Here is a 24856-nt window from a genome sequence, read left to right as displayed (position 1 = left end):
TATCCAGGGAACAGGGACCTGCTCATTCTGAGGCTGATAGACCTGCCTTCCACTACTCTCTTATATCCACTAAGTCGCGGGACCTCCTGGTCAACCTCCTCCTGGCCCTGGCTAAAGTGGCCATCTATAAAACCAGGGTGAGGAGGTTGGCCGATGGAGTCTCCTGCGACTGTGGGGCCTATTTCCAATCTCTGTCCATTCATGCCTCCGGGCAGAGTTCCTCTGGGCGGCGTCCACTGATTCCCTTGACGCCTTTGAGGAGCAGTGGGCGCTGTCCGGGGTCCTCTGCTCAGTGTCCCCGTCCGGTTCCCTTCGTTTGACCCTTTGACCGCACTCCTGTCCCTGTTGTTCATTAGTTGTCCCCCGTAATTGTTTGGTTTTCCAGGTCCTGTGCCCCCCCCCGCCCTTAGGCTGGGGGGGGATCCTTTAGCAGTGGGCGGGCAAAGCCCGCCCACTTCCTGGATCCCAATAAGGACTACTCTCTTATATCCTTCTGGTCTGAGTCCGTCACAATACATACTCATATATTCAGAAACACTTCTCTGTTTCTGTCTCTTTCACATACACAGAAAATATAGATAAGTTATTCAGTCTTGATTCACACACTCTCTCCCACTCAGACACTTGGTGAGAAACAGTATAAATGCTCTTTTGCTGCACTAGATGTCACCTCATTGGAAATGAAGAATAAAATATCTTCTTCCCTCTGTTTCTAGAGGCGATTAGGATGACAAGTTAATCAAGACTTCATCATAGCCCTGCATATTTCCATTCATCATATCACAGCACTTCTAATGTAGCTGTCCAGTTCATTCAAAGCAGGATTTTAAAAAGTGCTGGGTATGTTACAGCCTTATGTTATTGAAAAGTCCTTATGTTACTGAAAAGTCCTTTAGTATCCTTACTTTTTCCTTAACTAGCCACATGTGAATAAATACAGATATACTACCTTCAAAAATAGATGTTTACAGAGATATACTAGTAGGGTAGGGAAGTCTAGCAGAAAGAGCACTGGACTGGGACTGAGGAGTGCTGGGTTTAGTCATTGGCTAAGCCACAGACTTCCTGTGTGACCTTGGGCAACCCACTGAATCTTTCCTGTGCCTAAATTCCCTATTGGTAAACAGGGAAATACTTGTGGACCTCACACGAGCTTTGTGCAGATAAAATCCATTAATGATAGCTTGGTGCTCGGATACTATGGTCTGTTGAAAGTCAAATAAATACCTAGCTAGATAGTGTGGTAGTCTATTATCACCTTCTTAGCTCCTTGAGGTTGGCATGTATAGGGGATAATATTTTCCTATAGTATCTACCCTCTTGCATATAACTTCAATGGAATGTTTAAATACATGCCCAAAGAGCCATACAGGTACATTTCAGGCCAGACATCCACTTCACATCCATATCCCGATGTGGTTAAGGATAATCTGCAAGAAATATGCATAACCACTTTCAAAGCTCTAGAAATTTGAAAGCTACCCATGAGTTTGGAGGGGAGGATGGTATAGCACCCTCCAGGTACTGCTTAGCCGTGTCCTTGAATGCTCGGTAATTTGAGTGAAAAGACATGGGTATTATCAAGTATATGTCAGAAAATTGTTTCTGTCCTTCTGTGGTCATGATTAGGTAGTTGTATGTGAAAGGGGCATCCATTTAAAAGTGCAAGGTTCCTCTTCTATAGTGTCCATGAGAAACACATTGAATATGATGAATTTCAGCTGTTTGCTCTGTGAAGTTTCAGCTTTTAAATGGATGAGCGTGAGGACTGTAATATCTGACTCTGTTTTACACTCCGCTCCGCACACCCCAGCATTAGTGTTATGATGGAGCATGTCTCCTTTCTCAGCCATCAAAATAAGGAAAACCTGTCTATGGACATTTTCTAAGATGTTCTGTCTGGAGTCTTTCTCTTAGAAATGATAAATTAAAGGGACACTGTCAAGGCTATTAGACTAAAATGAAAGCTACTACTCAAGCTTGATCTGAACTGAAGGTACCTGTGTGTAAGTCACAGTTTCTCCATGTTCAGATTTGTGGGTAAAGGCCAGACAGGAATGTAATTATACCTTAAATATTGTGGCAACCATTGCGACTGATAGCTTTTCAGTGCTCAGGAGGACAGAATAACTGAAAATGTTCTTCTTTTAATGCAAATATGATTTTGAGTGTATTGACCTTAAAAGTCTTCCTTCAAGGGACATTTGCAGGGAACCTAGGAAAAAAAAAACTGGAGCCCAGGAAAATCAGTGTTCAAAATCAGGGGCAGATCTGTGAAGGGATCTGACATCTATGTGTCAATCAACAATAGTCTGGTTAAAGGGTTATCAGGAATGAAACTGTTTAGTCTTTTGCTCTCTGTGCAGCAAATGCAATTTGAAAGAACCACATAGGTACAGTGGGATCCAAATAACTATGTTACTAACCAGCAAGTCCCACAGTGTTGCTCTGGCAAGGTTCTGATGGCTTTTAAAAAGGTGCAAATTATTTCCTTATGAGTATCTAAATAGGCTTGAACACTATTTCATTTAATGGTCCATGTGAAATGAGCTGATGGTCTCAGAGCAGTTGCAATCAGATATACATTCATATCACAAAAGTAGCACTATCAGAGCTGGGAAAAATCAGCAATATTCTTGGTAGTCTGATCAGAGCAGCCAAGGTTTGAATGAACATAGACAATGAAGTTTCCTTTTGTTCCTAGAGTTACTCCTTCTGTGTCCAGTTGGTGTAGCTGGCACACTGATGAAGTGTAGGAAAGGTTGTACTTTTGCTATCTGTATAGTGCCTGTTCAATGAATAAAGAGAACAGTGTCTTGGGTGATGTCAAGCCAGCACCTTTCACAAGCACTAAATTCAGAAGGAACTGGAAGTTAAAGAGAAGCCAGTACTAAATGGCTTCTGTGATATTTCACTTGTCTCTTAAGAAGAAAGTGTTACATGTTAATTATTCTGGAAACCTGGGGAATTTGTTTTTCAGTTGTGGATGTTTGTTTCTCGTTTGTGCCTTTACTGAATTTTAGAGACATAGCACAATAAAGAATGAAATAGTCACTCTGTCACCTCTAGCAATAGAGCACTCTGTCATCTGTTCAAGTTCTGGCTCTAAAGACTCAAAGAAGTATTACTGGAGGAAGCAGACCTCTCCTTGTTGAGTGAAGCAAAACGTCCCTCCATTTACCTGCCATTGAAATTAGGACTGTGAAAGCACATTCGGTAAAAGTGGAAAATGCTTGGTTTATGCGAACCAAATAGAATTGTTTGAAAAGTTCTGGTACTCAATTGTCCAGCATTGGTGCAGCAGTGAAGGATTCCTAAATAATTGCATGTTACCAAATAAAGAGCAAAATCTTGAACTGGTATGACCCTCTCCAGCACCCCTTCACAGACACACAACCCAAGCATATGGGATTAAGGAGCACTGCACCCCTGCTTCTGTCTGCAGAAAAAAGGAGTTGGGAGCATTGTAAATGTAGCTAATATTTCAAAAAAGAGTACACCTGGTGTCATCTCCCTGAAAATGCCCACAGGAAGAGAGAGTGCATCACTTTAACTAATTAGGCTGCAGTCAATATTGGGGCTCTGTTGTGCTAGGAGATGAAATGAGAAAAATACAGGCTAGGAGATAGTCTCTTCTCCAAAGAGCTTACGGACTAATTTAAGACAAGATGCAAGAAGTGAGAGTACAAAGAAGGGAGAAGAGTGGTGGAAAACGGTCGGAGTGGTAGGAGTACTTGATCCCACAGTTGGTCAATGGAGATATTCCTGGCAGTTCACACTACAGAAAAATGTGTGCCTAGTTAGCAGGTTTTAAGTCAATATTTTTCTTCTCATATGTAAGTAAACAGGAATAGTAATGATATCCGTAGTCTTTGGTGGTCACAGACCTATTATTAGCTTGCAATTTATCATAGGCATCACAACTTGAGTGTCTCTTGAGAAGGGATATGAAAGAGGACCAGGCAGTATTTTTTTACTGATTAGTTCTAGGAGGGACACCACATGCAAAGGGTGACATGGAAGAAAGCACAAAGATGATTGTGGGAGTAGCAGACAAACATATGATGGAGGCTGGCATGGTTGGTAGAATGGAAGAGGTCATTATAAGTTCCACTCGTTTCATAAAGCTCCATGAAAGAGGCAGACCAGAACTCAGTAAGTGGGTGGAAGAAAAAAGGAGGATGCAGCAGCCAGATGCCTGGGATCCTGTTCCTGTTTTCTGACTTTTCTTATGTCCATCCCTCTGAAGATAGGGAACTATAGCTGAGCAATATGAGAATAGGGTGTGTGTTTGTGTGTGTGTGTATGTGTGTGCACGTGCACAATGTTTCAGTGGGGATATTCCTGGCAGTTAACACTGCAGACATATGCTCTGTCAGCCTGTTTCCAACAAGCCATGGTGTGCCTGCCACCTCTGTCCCGCTAGTGTATGTGGTTTTTTTAAGGAAGGAAAAAGTCACCCTGTTTGTGACCCAAAATAAATGAAAAATCTCCATCTCACTCTTGTGAAAAGAAATGTAAATGCTTTTATTTATGTTGTTTATCTTCTAAAATGGTCAAATGTTTATATTTTAGGGACTGATCCAAAATCCATTAAAATCAATGGAAAAACACGCATGGACTTCAATGGGCTTTAAATCAGGTTCTTAGAGCAACACTTCAGTAGATCTCAGGCTTGCAGCCTCCTTCTCAGGCTGGATCCCTTGGGGATTATCTTTGGCTTGCTTACTTTAGGGATTCCGTTGTCTTGATTTTTAAGACTTGAACAGAAGCTGCCCTGACATATGTGCATGAATACAATGGCATTTCACAGGTTATGAATCAATGCTGAATCTAACCTTCTGATGCTAGTCTCTCTCTCTCCTTTTCTGATCTTAGGTTTCAGAGTAGCAGCCGTGTTAGTCTGTATTCGCAAAAAGAAAAGGAGTACTTGCGGCACCTTAGAGACTAACAAATTTATTTGAGCATAAGCTTTTGTGAGCTACAGCTCACTTCATCGGATGCATTCAGTGGAAAATACAGTGAGGAGATTTATATACACACAGAACATGAAAAAATGGGTGTTATCATACACACTGTAAGGAGAGTGATCACTTAAGATGAGCTATTACCAGCAGAAGAGCGGGGGTGGGGGGGGAGAAAACCTTTTGTAGTGATAATCAAGGTGGGCCATTTCCAGCAGTTAACAGGAACGTCTGAGGAACGGTGGGGAGTGGGGGAAATAAACATGGGGAAATAGTTTTACTTTGTGTAATGACCCATCCACTCCCAGTCTCTCTTCAAGCCTAAGTTAATTGTATCCAGTTTGCAAATTAATTCCAATTCAGCAGTCTCTCCTTGGAGTCTGTTTTTGAAGTTTTTTTGTTGAAGTATTGCCCATGTTTATCCCCAGCCCACTCCCCACTGTTCCTCAGACGTTCCTGTTAACTGCTGGAAATGGCCCACCTTGATTATCACTACAAAAGGTGCTCTCCCCCCCACCTGTCCCCGGCTCTCCTGCTGGTAATAGCTCACCTTAAGTGATCACTCTCCTTACAGTGTGTATGGTAACACCCATTGTTTCATGTTCTCTATGTATATAAATCTCCCCACTGTATTTTCCACTGAATGCATCCGATGAAGTGAGCTGTAGCTCACGAAAGCTTATGCTCAAATAAATTTGTTAGTCTCTAAGGTGCCACAAGTACTCCTTTTCTTTTTGATCTTAGGTTCACTCTCATGCTGGCTTGCCTTTTGTTTTTTTTCCCTCCTCTTCTTCCAGTGTCCTCCCTCTTTTATTTCCCTATGTCCAGAGGACTGTCCGTGTCTCTATTGCTCAGCTGCTAAATCTCTTTCTCTCTCTGTTCTGGGCTGCCTTTTCCCTCTGAGCTGCCAGGTCTTTCTCTGCTCCAGGCAATCTCCTTTCTCTCCTCAAGCACCATAGTAGCCACACTGCTATTTAATTACATATGCAGGATGCGTGCACTCACGCACTGTCTCCCAATCATCCTTAAATAGGTAGCATGATAAATGCAACCCAAATCTGAGCACTTTCCTCTGAGAAATCTGAAACTCATAACAGAGTGTCTTCCAATTCTCCAAAATAGCTAGTGCCAGATGCTCAGCTGATACAAACTGGCAAATACAAATACAAACTGGCCATAGTACAAATGGAGACCGTGATTCACATATATTGTAAGAAGGTAAGTAGATGTATGGCAAATTAAATAGCTGGTATCAAATTACTGTAAGCATCGGAATTAGTGCTGCTTAATATCAAATCTTAAATTTGTACCTGATGTCAAATTAAAATTACCATCATTTCTAAAGGAAATAGCTCTGTGGTATATCTTTGGTGACAAACCACTAATGTCTCCATTGTGCTGAATAAGTCCAGCTAAAAGTACATATATCTGGCAGCAAAAGCTCACCTCCTACAGAAGACAATTTGAATACTGCTATGTATGGGACAGATCTCTAATGAGAGATTCCTACTGGATATACTTTAAATGTACAAAAGTCACATATATAGTATAAGCCAATGTATGCTTTTTAAATTTAAACTTTATTTGCATTTACTGATTTTCATAGGCTGTTCCGCACAGCTATTTGTAACTAAATATTACTTATAAATTGAATGTTACTTATTAAAAAAAAACAAATAGCAAAAATGAATTGACTGTAAGGATTTTAAAATTTACAGTGTTTTTTCTAGGAGCACCCACATAGAGGTCTGTTCCTTTGACATCAATCTCCATTGACAGGTGATGGCAGAAACACTCCCTTGGGAAGACTAAAATGTTAATTTAATAACAAAATGGCTACACTGAGGCTGGGGCAATTTAGAACAAGAAGGGTAAAATCACAAAGAAAGGAAAGGGGTGAAACATATATTACATGGGTTGTGTATTTATATGTGTGGAGGTGTGAGGATGACTCTTTAGATGGATTCCAGATGGATTTAATCACCATGACTACAAATGAATAATTCTGGCTGTCCCTTAAAGCTGTTTTACCAGTGAGAAGAATTGAAGGTTTGTAAGGTTTTTGTGAGGCAGGCCTGTCTTGGTAGTGAGACTGGCTGGCAGTAATGTATCCAGGTCTGTAATCAAGTACTATACAAGTTTCCTCCTTATAATAAATCGCTGAATACATCAAAGCTTATGCTTGATAATGAAATAGAAAATGAAGGAACAAAACGAGCAATAATAATATGAACATTTCCAAGCTTTAAGTTTATCATAAAACTACTGAACCATTGAAGTGGCTAAGAACATAAGAATGGCCATATTGGATCAGACCAATGATCCATTTAGCCCGGTATCCTGTCTTCTGACAGTGCGCAGTTGTAAGTCATCACTTTTGTGGATGGTTTTGCTTGATCACAGTCCATCATGCTATATCATCTCTGCATGAACAAGAATCAGGCTATGAAAACTTGATGCCTGGTTTGAGAACTGTGAATTTTGGCTCAGCCCAGTGTTTCTACATCCCTGTGCCTGTAGTGACAATTCACTGGCACCTCTAATATTGCTGTGGGTATAGATGTGAAGCAGGTGCATGCTGGTGAGGAGGTGGGGATAAGGCAGTAATGGAGAATCATTGTGAAAGGCTGTCAAGGTGGGAAATTAGAAAGCATCATCAAATGTTCACAGGTGATCCTAATCTGGTTGGAAAGAATCATTTGTTTACATCAGAAACATTGGGTCAGATTCTGTCATCTTTGATTATAGTGAGTGAGTAGTCTCAGTGAACTTGTTATCAGCATAAACCCTAATTCCAGAGAACCCTTGAGATGGACAAAGCTGATGGGTGTAATGAAACCTGTTTGTCCTCACCTCATTCCAGGATTTTGGTGTGTGTGGGGGCGGGGGAAGCAATTGAGTTTTAAAGAATGTCCCTCTTCTTCTGGATCTGAAGGAAATTCTTCAAAGGCAGAAACATTTACATGTAATGTCTTGCAAAGCTCCAGGGAACCTGAGAAGCCACAAAGTAGATAAATCATCTTTTATGCAAATAAACTCTTCCACCCCCCCCCAGTAGCATGAATCTTGCAAGACAAAAACAATACTTTGAATTTACATACCACCTTTTACCCAAAGATGATAAAGCATGTTTGCAAAGGTTAATAAATTAAGCTTCACATTCCCCCATGAATATCTGACATTTAATTTATCATAGAAGAGTAGATTGAATCAAAAAAGAGGAAAAGTGACTTCCCCATAGTCATAGAGGAAGTACGTGGCACAGAGGAATAGAACCCAGCTGTCAGGGCCGGGACATAGGCAGCTGGTGTGAACTGGTCAGTTATCAAGATGAGGTCAGGAGATATTTAGCGAAGTCAAGGCTGAGCTGAGTCAGTGTACTAGGAAGTCAGGGTCTGGCACTGAGTTACAGGCAGAAGACAGTAGCAGAGTTGGGAATGAGCCAGGACAGAATACCAGGAAGTCAGGATCAGGCACCAGGTTACAGAGCGGAGGTAAGTAATGGAGGCAAGTAGCAGAACTGGGGACATACGGGGGTCAGCAGATGGAGTGCAAGGTTCACAGGAAGGCAAGATCTGGATCAGAAGCAAGCACGTAGTCTACGTCATTGCTCAGACAGCTCCCTTAATGGCTTCTGGTTTATGTACTGGCATGGACCAATCAGTGAGTTTCAGGGGGTTGCCACTCAGGGCCTGCCTGGTGATACTTTCTGCAGTGTCTAGCTTCACAGGGTCTCCAGTAGAAACCTGGCCTGGGCTCCTAGTGGTGATGTGGAAGCATCAGGATCCCATTACTTCCACTATCACAGGTTCTAGTCTACCAGGTACTCACTCTAACCACAAGACCCATTTCCTCTAAGCCAGGTAAAGCAGAATTGAAATAGTGTATGGGAAAATCCACAGAGGGCCTGATCCAATTGCAGTAAATGAAAAGACTCCTATTGGCTGCAACTGGAATTGGATCCAGCTGAGAACCAGAATCAACATCTTTCATTTGGAAGAATCCAATTCATCTCCAAGCTGCGGGACAACTTTCAGATGACTATGCAGAACATGTACAGGGCAGGTGGGGGTTTCCACAGGTATTTTAAATTAAATTAAGCTGGTGGAGTAAGGAATTGCTAAATACAGTACATAGGTTTATATTGTAGATATTAGAAATGGTGATTTAGTCCATCCTTCCACCTATGGACCTAGCACAGTGTTTTGCTAATATATATTTACTAATGCTTTGTCCTATCTGACTTCAGTTGTCCCAAGTGATAAAGTTTGCATTGCTTCCTTTGGGAGACTATTTCACAGCCTAATCAATTTCATGTTCAGAATGTTTTTCCTAGTATTCAATCTAAATTTGTTCTCGGTTCTATCTCAGTACTCCTAGTTATACCTCATGGACGACTCTGCTAATTTCTTCTCCCTCTTTTTTACATCCTTCAGATATTTGCAGTCTGTTATTATGTCTCCCTACCGCACACTTAATCGTCACAGCCAAAGCTACTCATGTAGTATTTAGCTCTTTTAATCTTGCCTCATTATTCACCTCTGGACCCCTAATCTTTTTGTTGTTGTTGTTGCTGTTCTCTAAACTCCCTCCAATTTCTTAATATCTTTCTGGTATTGATGGACCCAGACCTGAACACAATATGCCAGGTATGGTCACAGCAGAGTTGCACAAAGGAAAGACTATTATATCCTAGCTCTTTTACATGATACTTTAGCCCTAATTTTCCTTATTTAGCTGCTCTATCACACTGCAAACTCATATCTAGTATGTCCATCATCACCTCTAGGTTTCCTTCAGCATTGCTACTCGCCGTGCTTTCTCCCTCTGACTGAATGTATTTCTGAACATTTCCCCCCAAATATATTATTCCAAGTCGAATAATATTTTACTTTTTCTGTCCGTGTTTCCAATCTCTCTTGGTGCTTTTCTATTGTTTCTTTCTCTGTGCTAGTGTTCACAGTGCCTAATTTACTACCATCAGCACATTTCATTAACAAATGCTCTCTCCCACCACAGTCTTTCACTGTTGCACTGCAGTACAATTTGACTGTTTCAGAACTATTTTATATATATCACGCCATCCCTCCGCCATTTCTTTCTTTCTGTCTATCCTATATAGATTGTAATCATCTGTACTGACATTCCAATTATAGGAAGTATCTCACCAGGTTACATTTATGTCCACTAAATCACAATCTCCATTAGGAGCAACCTATTTTTCTTGGAGAAATCCACTCGCAATCTACATGTCATTCCATATGTTGTGAGAAGATTTGCTCCCATTTTCCTAGGACTTTGGCTATGAATCCAGTGTGTGTGTGTGTAAGGTGGGAGTCCCTGGTGGTTCTTTCAAATACACTGTACAGTTTTCCCTCGAGACCACTCTATTTTCTGTACTGTGAAACTGCATCGTGTGGCAGGGGGAAAAAACCCCATGAAGTTTCAGCCAATATTCAACATTGTCATCTAGTTAATTATGGAGTGAATGGAGGGAGCTCTGTATCACAGAATGAAAGTCTCTTGTTTACATCAGGATTGAAGAGTGCCTCGACTTAGATCTATCATTGACACGATGATCACAGAAACCTGCTCCGAGTCAAATTCAGCTAATTATATCACCAGAATTTTTTTGAAAAAGGGAAAGAAAAAAGGGTTGGGGGTGAGAAGTGTGGCTACACAGGGACCATATATTCCATAACTCTTAGAGAGACATTTAACGGTCTACTTCCTGGCCTCATTAAATGAACAATGTCAGAGCTTTAAAAAAAAGCCCTTTGCGATGCTTGCATTTGTCTGATAATATATGTCACAACAAGTATATATAAAAAAAACAAAAGAGCATAGAAAATATACTATGTGATTGAACCCCAAAGGAAAGAGCTAGAACATTTCTTCTTTCACCCTTTACTCTGAAGCCTTGCAATAATTAGCCAAAGTAAAATGAATATTAGCTTATGCTTAACTGCCTTTCCAGCATGTTACCCTGCATTGACCCAGTAGTGCTAAACCAATTATTTTTTGAACTTTATGGCTTTAAATAATCTTCTGCTCTAAAACTCCCTCTACCCCTCAGCTACTTAACCGCAGCCCGACTGCCCTAAATCCTTTTCTTATACTTTGTAGCTTTTTAAGCAAGCCCCCTCTTTAAGTAGACATAATCCCTTCTCTGTAGAAAACATGAAAGACCTTGAACAAATCAAGATTTCTCCATGGAGAATTCAGTTAATCCTGTGCTTAGCTCCTAACAATGAAATCCATCTCTCCACCAAGCACCCCATTACTAGGACTAATGCCTGACTTGAATAACAAGCAAATTATTGTGCTTTAATTGTAGCGCTGCTCTGTCACATGGAGAACTTGAGAGAGGAATGTGACTAGGCTCTTCCAGGAAAGACAGGTCACGCCTTTTCGTTGTTGTTAAGGTTGCTATGATTTAAAAACAGACTAAATTAACTATGAATATGGACTGTGCATGCTTCAGATTAGATGAAGCAGCAACAGTACATCTCTGCAGTTCAAGTTATTTTAGGATGATTATTATAAGATATTACCTTTTTTTTACATTGCCTTTTATATGTTGCCAAATTTATATTCTGGGCATTGGGGAAGGGGCATAGTTACACACTTAAAATTAGTGGGGCCATCATCCATTTGGGCACAGACAAGCATGTAAGTGTAAACATGGTTCACAAAGTAGCCCACAAAGGCAGGTACATGATTGGTGGTATATCATTCCCCAGAAAAGTGCTCAAAACAGCATGCGTTGGTTAATGTTAGGATGGACTCAGCAGGACCAAACAGTCTCAGGGAGAAGGTCCAAGTGCTGCTATAAAAGCTGGGCAGAACATGGCAGAAAGGGAAAAGAGGTTTATAAAGAAGCCACCAGTTGCTAGGCAGCCATATCACAGAGAACCAACACATGAGGTTCTGACCTTTAGGTAGTGGCAATAACATATTGGGACCCCTGGGTAGATGAGTCTGGGTGGATTTGTTAGCCATGCACTATTTATTTTTCATGAACTGGAGATAGCAAGAACACACTTGACATGGGCATTGGGATAGATACGTTAGATGACATTACACTTCTTCCTTCTTGTTGTTGCTCATGCTCCTCTTGGTCCTGGCAGTCTGACATGCAGCTGAAAGTTGCATGTGCATGGGATTATGGGAAATATTGCTGTGGGCATTATTCTGTGCAATTTATGAGCATTTTTAATGGATGGTGCATGGTTTACACTTTTCCCAGCTTGCACTGGTTGGGACACTGGTGTGCATCAGATTTCAACATCAGAAGTAGATGCAGAAATGTTGAGAGGAGTAGCTATGTGAGCAATGGTTGGACTCCGACCTTAAAATACCTCTCTTGATTGATTTGTTCAAGCAACGTCATGCTATCTCTGATCTAGTCCCTTGATCAACTGCATCTGGGTGATCAAAGTATTGTATGGTCATTCTGCTGATTCATTAGTCAGATTTCTGAAGCTCCATTGGGTGACCCAATATGTTGTGATACTGCAGCTGGTTCCCCCAGCCCATTTGGATTAAGAAGAGAAAGTTTATTAAGAGAGGTGTGAATGGAGGGGTTGGAACAACTAAAGGGAGGATCTTTCAGACAGTTTGGCAGCATAGTTAATCATCATGGGAGTAACAGCCTGAAACTGGCAGTGCGACACAATAATATTTCCATGCGTGGTAAAGGCATGCAGGTGCTATAACTGTAGGCAGCTGGGGAGAGAATGCAAGGTGCCCCTCATACTGTGATGAAAAATAAGGATGAAATCCTTTTTATTCAGGCTTTGTTTGTTGTCCAGGGTGGAGTACCTAGGATACATTTCTATTCCCTTGTCCACCCTTTGCTTTGCTAACCAATAATTTCCTCTGCTTGTAACACCGGTTAGCTGCTGCTGCTGTAGTCATGTTTCTAGATCCTGAAAAATAGTATTAGGAGGTGGGAGCAGGGAGACAAGCAGCAGCATTACATAGATTTAATGTGACATTAGGCAAATATTGAACAAGATTTTAATTACAGAGGTTATGGCAAATTCTCCTGCTCTGGTAGATGTCAAAAATCCTCCTATTTTTAGTAACCTGAATGCAAGGACCTCATTCCCTATTCTTTCCATCTCTGGCTGCATGCAAAGAGCATACTAGTTGAGAGAATTAACGGGTTGTAGTTTTACGAGAGTTCCACTAGATGATGGTATAAATCTTCATAATGAGCAAGCCCCAAATGGGCAGTTTAAACAGGAGTCCAGGAGAAGCAAAAGGGCACATAACCTTAGGCACGGACATCCCAAGTCTAAAACTTCCCTCATGTCATTAGAATGATACTACAGAGAATTATACTGGTCTTGCATATGTAAGCAACATTCAGTAACATTATAAACTATTACAGAATTACTCAGGGAAAATGAACCAAGCAGCTGATTTACTTGATTTAAAATCAAGTAACAATTTGCTTAATTTATTTTGCAAATTAGAATGGGCTAACATCAATTCATTTTTTAAACTGATACTATAAATGAGAGTAATTGTGTAATTAGTAGTGAATTAATTACAGGGTAACACAGCCATTTACATGAAACTGAATTGAAAAATTAAAACTGGGTCTTACGTTCCTCAGGCTGGGAGGTGCTGCAAATGCAGAAGCCTCAGCTTTCCCGGCAGAAAGGGACAGTGAAGCGCATCCTGTATCACTGTGTAGCAATTTCTATGGCTGATTCAAGGATGGTACTGAAGAACTACAAAGGGAGTCCCATGGAGACTTTCTCAGCCAGCAGGGAAGTTGTTCTGGGATATCAGTTAGGAGGTAAGGGCCAGTGGGGGAAATGATCTCCTGTAGAAAACCCCTGGGGGAGAAAAAAAACCACACCTTAGAATGTATCGTTAATATCGAGTTTTCTTGTCTTCCTAACTCCCATAGGATACATTAAAGGATATGTCACTTTTTGCTATTTATTTATTTGTATTATGGTAGTCTCTAGAGGCCCAGCCCATTGTGCTAGGCCCTGGACAAACCTATAACAGAGGTGGCCCCTGCCCTAAAGAGCTTACAGTCTAAATATCTCTTTGTGTTATTTATTGGGTTTTACACTTTTACACCCATGAGGCAGCAGGCGGCTGGGGTGTTAGCACATCACAAACCTTGGGAAAATGTGAATAATGGCAATATAGGTAAATGATGAATGTTTATAAGGATGGGAGGGATGTAAGAATGAGGAATAGTAATTTATGCATTCAAAGCCAAATTCTAGGCCCATTGAATTATAAAATTTACATTGATTTCTATGGGATGAGACTTTAGCCCTTCTACAGTAGCATGTTATTCAAATTTGACTTTTCCTCAGATCAATTTCTCGTTCAATTTTGATTTATACTAGTTGCATTAAGAAAGTGCTAATGAACTTTGCAGTTATGCTCTATACATCTGAGAAGCTTGGAAAACATAAACTGGGCCTCACGAAACAGCCAGGCAACTATTATTATATAAATGTTGTAAGGAAGTGAATAAGGCAGAATATGACTTGCTCATGGTCACAGAACAGGTGAATGATTGAACTGGCAACAAAACTCCTGAGTCCTGATTTACAAGTTCCTGGTCTAACCACCAGAAAGAAAATTCACTGTGCTCAAAAACTCCTCTAAATCCCATAGAATAGTATAGCAAGTAATACCTTGTTTCAAAAAGAAAAGGGAAATGCAGAGTTTCCTATAATGTAAGATCTGAAATGTCCACCCCAGACAAAGTCCAGATATGTATTGCTGTCTAAATGTAAGGTTATATTACAGGAGTAATCTGAATGGGAATATATCGGTTATTGGACACATCTAAGAAGTAGTAAATATAAGTTGCAAATCAGAGAGGTTTTTTATGCAGAGAATTTCCAGTCAAGTATCCTTTTTGGCAGCAGCTGGGAGAAAAGGGCCATGTTTAGCAAAGGTACAAAAACTCTGTATACAACACTTCATCTGCTAAATCTTCCATTTCAGCTGAAGGCACTTGTGATAACAATTTCTTGACTGTTGCTTTTACCAGGAATTGTGCATAGATGCAATGCAATAGTTTCAATCCATCCCCCCCTGGGCATGTTCATAAAATCTGTGATTCTGTAAGCCCTTGTGCAATGTGCATAGGGAGTGAAAGGTTATGTGTGAGCAAAGACGATGAGGAAGCACAAATAAAATCAAGCACTAGGCTTGGCCCCTTCTTTCTGAGCCCAAGTAAGTCAAACTCATATTGTGCCTGCTCTCTGAAACTCAAGAAAAGCAGAGCAAAAAGGATCAGGCTGGTGGAGAACAGGGGTGTCTAAGGAGACATAGATTTAATCCCTATCACTGCCGCCCTAATGAGGTATTGAGCTATGCACTGCTGTCTTTGGCCTTATTCTGCTACTAGGCAGGAGTAATTTGGTCACCACAACTACAGTGCTCTCATTAGCGCAGGATCATGTTCCTTTGTACTCACTGACCTGCTCAGCACTTTTTATTTTGCACTTCTGTGCTTAGCACTCTGCATCTGTGCTGTGCAGGATCAAGCCCAAAGCGTATGTGTGTGAGTGCAGGGGAGAGGATTGTTAATTTGACCTCAGTGAATATAAAACCAGAACTGAAAGCTTTTCACACATCTTTCGCTGGCTAATGGACCTTCATTTTCCTCTCCCCCAACACCAATCATCTTTCTAATATTTCCACAAAGGGCACATTATGATAATTTCTGTGGTTTTCCCATCTCCCATTTACTGTAGGATAGTAAAATCAGTGCCAGGAGTTTGCTGTGTATAGGGTTTTAATGCTTAGTAGTTCATAGATTTTTTTTTTTTTTACAAGCCCTGGCAGTGACTAAAATAAAGAGAGGAAATCTCACAACTTGACATCTGAAATGTTCCCAGGCTTCAAAGAAGTTTCAGCTGGTCAGGCAGCTTCATTTCAATAACTCAGAAAGAAGGTGTTAGGAAACCAGGGAGTGAATGAGTTCCCATCAGGGACAAAACAGTGGAGAGCATGAAAGAGGAGCAATCCCTTCTGGTAGCCCTGGGGTTGAAGTGTCACGGATTTGGAGTGCTAGAGGGGACAGTGTGAACTTTAGACTGAGCCAACTCTGAAATATTAAAGCAACAGTTGTGGTTGGGAGATGATAAGGAACAACCTTTTGAAACTGCTGAGGATGCTGCTGATGGCTTTTTTTTCTTTTTTCTTTTTCTTTTCTTTTGGTAGAACCATTTATCACTTACAAATCAGCTAAGAGAAGAGGTTTTCATTGTCTCTACTTGATGAGAAGGACAGCAGCTCCTTTCTGGGTGGAAAGGAATCGTGTTTGAACCTCAGGTCCTTGAAAGGATTTGACAGTTCAGCACGGGATGGGAGTCAGCCTGACTTTTCGTGCACACTAGTGAGCAGTACAGCTAATCCTCCACCTTGTGAGGACAGCTATTACTACCTATACTACATGTGTGTCTGAAAACACAAGCATGACAAAGGATGATGCAGAGAGAGGCAAAATGTCGGCTCTCTCATTGTTACCTTTTGCGGGGCAAGACAGGTCTGTTTTCATATATCAGAGAAATATATGTTAGAGTGCTCAGTGTCTAATTCTCATGCTTGTTATTACAAATATTTAATACAGTATTACAGTATTGTGATGCTCGACAACTATGCGGCTTATTGATTCCAGTGTGAGAGAATCTCACAATTATGCTATGAATCCTACAAAATAAACTATATGGAGTTTATTACCATAGGTTAAATACACAGAGTTAAACATTTTTCCCCTCAAGAGTGAACCTATAGAACACCACACTGGGGGACTCTTTCATAAATACGAGAAATGCGTTAGGAACAAAAAAGGGAATCATAGAAAAATATGTAGTGGGGGGAAAAAATAAAAGATAGTTAAACCAATCTTAGAGGAGTGTGAAAATTTCAAGACCAGGAAAATACTGTCAAGGGAATCAGAAGCAAACTGGGACATTCACAACATCACTCTGTTATATAGCAAAACATAAATGATGATAACTTTTGAGAGCTTGAGAGCAGTTGATTATGTCAGTTTTGTAATTTTCTCTCATAGTTGGGTTTTCTGTACATGTGCCTTTTACTGGTGCTAATGCAGTTAACCCCTGTATACTAAAACTGATTAGAACTCCAGCTGTATTTTCTCAGATTCACTCAGTAGCTCAAGGTCATCTGAAAATTAGGGATTTGGGATTTATAAATATCTCTGATGAAACTGCACATCTTTACAATAGAAGGTTAAGACATCAAACCCCAGAAGAGATTCAGTCCTTTAGAATGACATGTGGCTCCTAGAACAGCTTGAATTTCTTTCCAGTAACAACTGAGGGATTTAACTACAGTATCTTTTATAACATTTTGTACAGCCACACATTGCTTTATTTCCTTGCATTTCCTTCCTCTTGTACATTTCTCGTTTCTTCCTCTAAGCTACAAGAATTGCAGCAGATCTGAAATTTGAGTATGTATACTTGATATAAATGTGTATTGTACATTGGGAATAATGACTAACTTTTTATAGACCTCTCGCATTAAAAGTCACCTTCAAAAACACTACTCTCCTCTGCTTATAATCAAATGACACCTCATAACCACCTAACCATTTTTAATATCCCCTAGACTCCATTGTATTATGCCAAGGCTCAGACACTGTCTAGCTAGTCAGGGAAAAGAGTATACCATCATATTTAAAAGCAGTTATTGGGACAGGTTTTACAGGCAGTGGGCTAAGACAATTCAGAAACAATTGCTTATGTGATAGTTTGAGGATTTGTCCCTGTCAAACAGTTAATATTGCTTTAATACATGAAGTAGGCTGTATAAGACGGCAATAATGAAAAATGTCAGGAAAGACAATATCAATTGTTATTCAACATCCACATCAAAGATTACTTTTTTGTCAGTAGCTTTCAGAAAATGTATTTTCCATCAGATCTGATTGCGTTCCTCTTTGAAGTGCTCCATCCTCCCGGTAGATTTAATGTGACATCTAGGCACTTTTTAGTCCCTGGGCCTCTGAGGCGATTCAGAGAGGCACAACAAGCCATCACAGGTTTATCCTCAAAGGCCGACACTGTCTGTCTGATTTATTGTAACTTTAAGAATCATCTCCAGCAAAGCATGAGCCTTCCTACCCATCCGCAGCTTCAGACTTTTATCAATTCATTTGTATGCAGCCTGTACTTTCTGGAACTGAGAGCCCTATAGCCACTCATGGAAAATGCATTACCTGCTACTAATCCTTTTTATCTTTAAAGTCTGTATTTTTTATGTATAAGTCATTTTGGGTTATCATAAAATATACATAATTCTCGCCCCAAAAAAGACAAAATGAAAAGAGAATATATAATAAGTTATGAGCTTGAGGTGTCCTTATCACCAAGGATTCTAAATAAACAGCTCTCTTTATGTAAACACAGAGGGATATGGAGCTCTGATTACTTTCAATAGGAAATAGGAATGCTTCCATTTTTTGTTCCTCATTTCAAAGTGAAATAGTGAAATGAATCATTCTAAACATATTTGGGAGCACTTTTGTTTTCCACTTCATTGGTTTGGGGGCCTGACAGTTGTAGGGTTAAGTTGCCTATCAAACTTCTTCTATCATATATTACAAAGCTCTGGAAGCATCTTAAAGTTTCACATTCAGTCAACGTTTTGCTTCCAAATCTGTGATCAACTTTAAGTTAATAGCATCTCTTTTTGTGTTCACAGAGGATTATTCGAAGCATCTGCATGGCAGGTGGTATAAAAGAATGATACAACTGGGAAAATGATACACGTCTTCACAAGGTTTCCAGTACCATTACAAGTCTGAAATCTGCTTGCCGCAAATATTCTGCATTCTTTGCTTTCAATTTGCTGTTTTTGTGAATATTCCTGTCAATAACCTCACTTGATGACTCTTTCAAATATTCGTAATTTTAGATGCAATGTTAATCCTGAGTGGAACCCATTGAATATTAAACTTTAACTTTATCTGTTCATTTCAGCCTTGTATCTCCCATGTGTGCCATAAATCTTAGTTTAAGATTTCGAAAAATAGGAGCCTAACGTTAGGCACATAAATCTATATTTAGGAACCTATATATAAAAAAATGGTCTGGTTTCCAGCGGTGCTGAGTCAATGCATCTCCAATTGACTTCAATGGAAATTTTGGGTGCTCAGTGGATGTCCCTCTATATCCCTGATTTATAGAGGAGCTGAGTCTCTTACAGTTCTTGGGTGAGGTCCCTGTCTCCTTAGCTCAAGCTGTAGATACCTTTGCTCTGATGATCACATGGTTCAGTCCCTGCCATCAGTCAGTATCAGGCGACTTTTATTTAGCTTCCTAAATTTGTGCACCAAGTATGATAATTTTGATCTTGTGCCTCTTTCTCCTCTCATGCAGATATAAACATGAACATTATATGTTAACAAAAAGAAAAGGAGTACTAGTGGCACCTTAGAGACTAACCAATTTATTTGAGCATAAGCTTTCGAGAGCTACAGCTCACTTCATCCGATGCATTCAGTGGAAAATACAGTGAGGAGATTTATATACACACAGAACATGAAAAAATGGGTGTTATCGTTCACACTGTAAGGAGAGTGATCACTTAAGATGAGCTATTACCAGCAGGAGACCCGGGGGGCGGGGAGGGAGAATGGGAAAGAAAACCTTTTGTAGTGATAAGGTGGGCCATTTCCAGCAGTTAACGGGAACATCTGAGGAACAGTGGGGGTTGGGGGAAATAAACATGGGGAAATAGTTTTACTTTGTGTAACGACCCATCCACTCCCAGTCTTTCTTCAAGCCTAAGTTAATTGTGTCCAGTTTGCAAATGAATTCCAATTCAGCAGTCTCTCGTTGGAGTCTGTTTTTGAAGTCTTTTTGTTGTAATATCGCAACTTTCATGTCTGTAATCGCGTGACCAGAGAGATTGAAGTGTTCTCCAACTGGTTTATGAATGTTATAATTCTTGACATCTGATTTGTGTCCATTTAATCTTTTACATAGAGACTGTCCAGTTTGACCAATGTACATGGCAGAGGGGCATTGCTGGCACATGATGGCATATATCACATTGGTGGATGTGCAGGTGAACGAGCCTCTGATAGTGTGGCTGACGTGATTAGGCCCTATGATGGTGTCCCCTGAATAGATATGTGGACACGGTTGGCAATGGGCTTTGTTGCAACTACAATTACAACTACAATACCCACGTGCTGAAGTGAAGAAACAGATTGACAGAGCCAGAAGAGTACCCAGAAGTCACCTACTACAGGACAGGCCCAACAAAGAAAATAACAGAACGCCACTAGCCGTCACCTTCAGCCCCCAACTAAAACCTCTCCAGCGCATCATCAAGGATCTACAACCTATCCTGAAGGACACCCATCACTCACAGATCTTGGGAGACAGGCCAGTCCTTGCCTACAGACAGCCCCCCAACCTGAAGCAAATACTCACCAGCAAACACATACCACACAACAGAACCACTAACCCAGGAACCTATCCTTGCAACAAAGCCAGTTGCCAACTGTGTCCACATATCTATTCAGGGGACACCATCATAGGGACTAATCACATCAGCCACACTGTCAGACTGGATACAATTAACTTAGGCTTGAATAGAGACTGGGAGTGGATGGGTCATTACACAAAGTAAAACTATTTCCCCATGTTTATTTCCCCCACCCCCCACCGTTCCTCAGACGTTCCTGTTAACTGCTGGAAATGGCCCACCTTGATTATCACTACAAAAGGTTTTCTTCCCCCTCAACCCCCACCCCGCTCTCCTGCTGGTAATAGCTCATCTTAAGTGATCACTTTCCTTACAGTGTGTATGATAACACCCATTTTTTCATGTTCTGTGTGTATATAAATCTCCTCACTGTATTTTCCACTGAATGCATCGGATGAAGTGAGCTGTAGCTCACGAAAGCTTATGCTCAAATAAATTGGTTAGTCTCTAAGGTGCCACTAGTACTCCGTTTCTTTTTGCGAAGACTAACACGGCTGCTACTCTGAAACCTGTCAATATATGTTAACGTACATTAAATCCATTGACAATAAAATTATCCCCATGTAAAATTGGTGTAACTGCGATGAGGACAAGGCCTTTTTGTTTGAAGGTACATAGAAAGCAAACACAATAGGAGTGTGGACTCAGATCTAATTTGTTTATAACTCTGAGAGAATACTCATGGACAACTTTGATCAATATTTATCCAGATCTAGTGGGCAGCTTACTAAATTATTAAAGGAATAAGTAAGGACAGCACTTACAAAAGGAAGAATTACTATACAAGGAAAGAAATTATTAAAGAATAAGTTATAAAACACTGATAAAACATATTGCTGAAAACAAAATGACAGTGAATATGACTACCTAATATTTTTGAGATATCTTTTGCCTATTTCTTGTAAAATTACATGCCCAACATCCATACATCTCAAGGCACACAATGCCTAATTTTGAAACATCATGAAATGTAAACATTCCTGTTTTGAAGTCATTCCCCAAACCAAGCATAAAACCCAAATCATATATTGGCGAGTAATATAACAATTCTTAAAATGGAGTAAAGAGAACTTCCATTGGGCATGAACAACTAATATATTAATCTCCTTATATGCCATAATAGCTCCAGAGCCACCGTCATGTGTTACTTCACTCAGCTGATGTACAGTTAATAAATGACCTTGCAATCTATTAATATGTAACTAGTATGTCATTCCCAATATTTTACCCATTCTACAATATCATTCCCAGAAACAGCACTTTTAGACATTTGTATTTTGGAAATAATAATATTGAAGTAAATCCCAGGCATGGAGGGAACGCAAATAATTAAATACCTTTCTTTTCCCAGCAAGCTATATAGTGGCAATATAACTTCAGCACAGTGCAATATAAATTAATCATTAAAAAGTTAATGTTTTCAATGATTACCTTAAATGGTATTTGGGATATTACAATTATCTCCTGTTTTAAGTACACAGCGGTATCTCTAGGCAAAGAGGGGTACTTCTATTTGTTTTAAAGCATTCTGTAGAATAACAATAAATGAATAGGAAAAGTATATTACTGAAATTGTTCTGGAAGTCAGGCTTCTTTTTAACATGATAAACATGTGTATTGTCACAGCTCATTTATTTCTGTAACTCTGGTTTGTCCTCTAAGTTTGATTAGAACTTAATAAATGAATCACCAATTTTGTCCTGTTCAGACATAGAGGTGTAACTACTGTACAAATTAAACATTCCCTCTTTTTACAAAAATGAAGATTTATTAATGGTTATTAAGCTAAAATAACCATATTAATCACTGAAGACTGGCCTTCTAGCATGTATCTTAGTTTTCTTAATGTTTGCTTATCTGTTGTTTCTTTTCTTCAGTCATTCTAATAATGTCCTCAATTTTGAGGTAAGAAATCCTAGTTAAAGATGAGTGTCCAGATCCTCAGGAGCTATATATTGGCATAGCTCCATTGAAGTCAGTGGTAGTATATGAAGTTGTACCAGCTGAGGATCTGGCCCATGATAATTTGTTGTGACATGAATTCCAGTTAATATAAAACCAGAAATTTATCTTTATTCACTGCAGGCCCCAAATATTTTCTTTTGCAATTGAAAAAAAAATTAAAGTCCTGCTCCAACTATCTCTGAAGTCAAACTCTTATTGTCTTCATTGAAAATTGGGTCAAGGCTTAAGCAGATAAATATGTGCTTGGCTAGAGCATATACATTTAATAAAGGGTTACAGTATGCTACATATCTATTTCTTTACTTGTGCTGAAATTCTTTTTGTTTGTTTGTTTGCTTGCAAGTAAAACCTCTAAAATATAGCAGGCCCCCTGATTTCTCACCGATGCCACTAAACTATCTTTTCTAGGAACACTACTACATCGAGTGAGTGGTACATTTACAACTGCTGATTAGCACAGCCAGGCCAAGTACATTTCCCTAAGCAGGTCAATAGTGAAAGTTGTAGCAAAATGTCTCTAGTAATCAGATACCATGTCAGTGGGGACAGTCATGATATAGGAAGATGTAATTATTGGTTGGAGGGACACAAGCCTTCTACTGAAGGTATAAACTTTTTTTTTTAACATTGTTTTATTCTCAGTGACTTTTCACATGGAAGATGTTAGTCTATTTAAAGCCTTGGAGACTGAAATAATTGATTTCTTTAAAAACATAAAAAAAGACCGTGATGGAGCAAGTTGCTCACACTGCCTGAGCCTTCTTCCAAGGAACTACCTGTGAGGGTGAGAGGATAATTCAGGTTCCATGTGCAGGGGTGCTAATTATTGCTAGTAATGAGATGAAATGAATCTTCTTAGTGTGTAATGATTTGGCTAGGATGTGCTTTCCCCAATCATTTTGCAGCAATACACACTATTTTTTCATACCATGCAATGATTGCCTCCTTGCTTGAAACAAAAAATATAAAGAATTTATCAATTCTATAGGCAAAAGTACTGAAAAGCTTTACGTAACTTGTGGCAGAAACATCAAATTAAGCAATTAAAATCCTTGCATCATCAAACCAAAGATTTAAAAGTGGTATTGTTACCAACATGTTGTTTGCCAAAATGTTGTGTTCTTATAACAGTCCAAATCTGCAAATGAAAGAGAGAGAATTAACATTTTATAGAGCCTCAGCTGAGGGTAATGGGAGATGTTTGGGGTGGATTTATTCCAAATTCTTTTCCTTACTCACATTTGCCGTGTTTTGGATTTTTTTTAGTGTTTGTAAAAAGTGTCAGATTCTCAGTGCTGAATTTCTTTAATCACAGAACAGGTACAGCAGAGACACCAGCAATACAAACTTCTCAGTACAGCTCTACCAATGTGACTCACACTGGATGACATCCTCATTCCCACTCTCGCCCCTTTACGTTGTGTCAAAAAGCTGGAGTGTGTAAACATGTTTGAAAACCCCTGGTGGTGGCTCAGGTGGGATTCCTTGGGCATAGGCACTGTGCCTCAGATTTCAGGCAGTGTTATCGCCCATAGGGCAGTCCTAGGAGGCTGCCATAAGTTAGAGAGGCTACCAGGGTCATTTAAATGACTTCAGAGGCTGGTCCAGCCCGTTGAGCAGCCCAGGACCAGAAGGGCACAAAGATGGCTTTAAAAACCCTGCAAGTTCTGTGCTGAGCTTCTAAAAGCATATAATCTCATCCATTATTCTCAAATGTCCATTCTGCCTTGGCTTCTCTTTTTAGATGGCCAACTAGGGTGCCACCTATTGCCATCTATCATGCTATTTGTGTGATGTGGACATGTGTCCACTGCAAACTGGATTTAGATCATTTGACAAGAATTTTCAATTACTATCGGCCCTGGAACATATTAACAATCTGAATTTTTCAGATTTTACTGTTAGGTTTTGCATCAAAACCAGAACATGCAGAAAAACAGAATGATTTTGCACTCGCTACACCTAAGTTATATTGATTTTAAGATTATTAAGTGTTTGTGTAACTTCGGTGTGATGGGTACATAGGAAACAAATGAACATACAGGTAGGCCTCAGCATTTTTTCAGTGTCTATAACTTTAATGGGATTTCAGGACATATTTGGAATTTAAGGCATACAGTTTGTGTGACCAAAGCTGATCTTTGGTGATCTACATTCAGTTCTTATCATGCTGTCTAGTTGCTAAATTGCCACTAAGCAGAGGCCACAGCATTTTGTACAATTTGGACTCTTATCAAAGAGACAGATTGCAGTCGTTCTGTCTGGAAGCAGCATTCATCTGAAAGTAGTCTCTTCTGCTTGAAGTAAAGATTCTGTGTTGCTTGTGAATTTTATATGCCTTCCAGTTCTGGGAGCCACTACAGCCCATTCCAGCCAGGGAAGGAGATTCAACCCCTTCCCTCCCA

General features: G+C 39.9%; 1 protein-coding gene across 2 annotated transcripts in view; it reads left to right on the top strand.

Moving 5' to 3' along the window:
* The window catches only part of PSAT1 (phosphoserine aminotransferase 1), a 97124-nt gene extending 78252 nt beyond the window's left edge, over positions 1-18872 (top strand). The window contains exon 9 of one of the 2 annotated variants that reach the window (XR_012639600.1): positions 18693-18833. Coding sequence is in view for 1 of the 2 variants with exons in the window: in XM_074953209.1 (XP_074809310.1) it covers positions 18693-18729 (37 nt within the window). In the remaining variant the exon portion in view is untranslated. Of the gene's footprint in view, positions 1-18692 lie in introns of both variants that reach the window. The other variant, XM_074953209.1, reaches the window with a different exon arrangement.
* The last annotated feature ends 5984 nt before the right edge of the window (positions 18873-24856 follow it).

Source organism: Natator depressus, chromosome 5 (assembly GCF_965152275.1).
Source record: "Natator depressus isolate rNatDep1 chromosome 5, rNatDep2.hap1, whole genome shotgun sequence".
NCBI lineage: Eukaryota > Metazoa > Chordata > Testudines > Cheloniidae > Natator > Natator depressus.
This window is presented reverse-complemented; position numbering and strand designations above follow the sequence as displayed.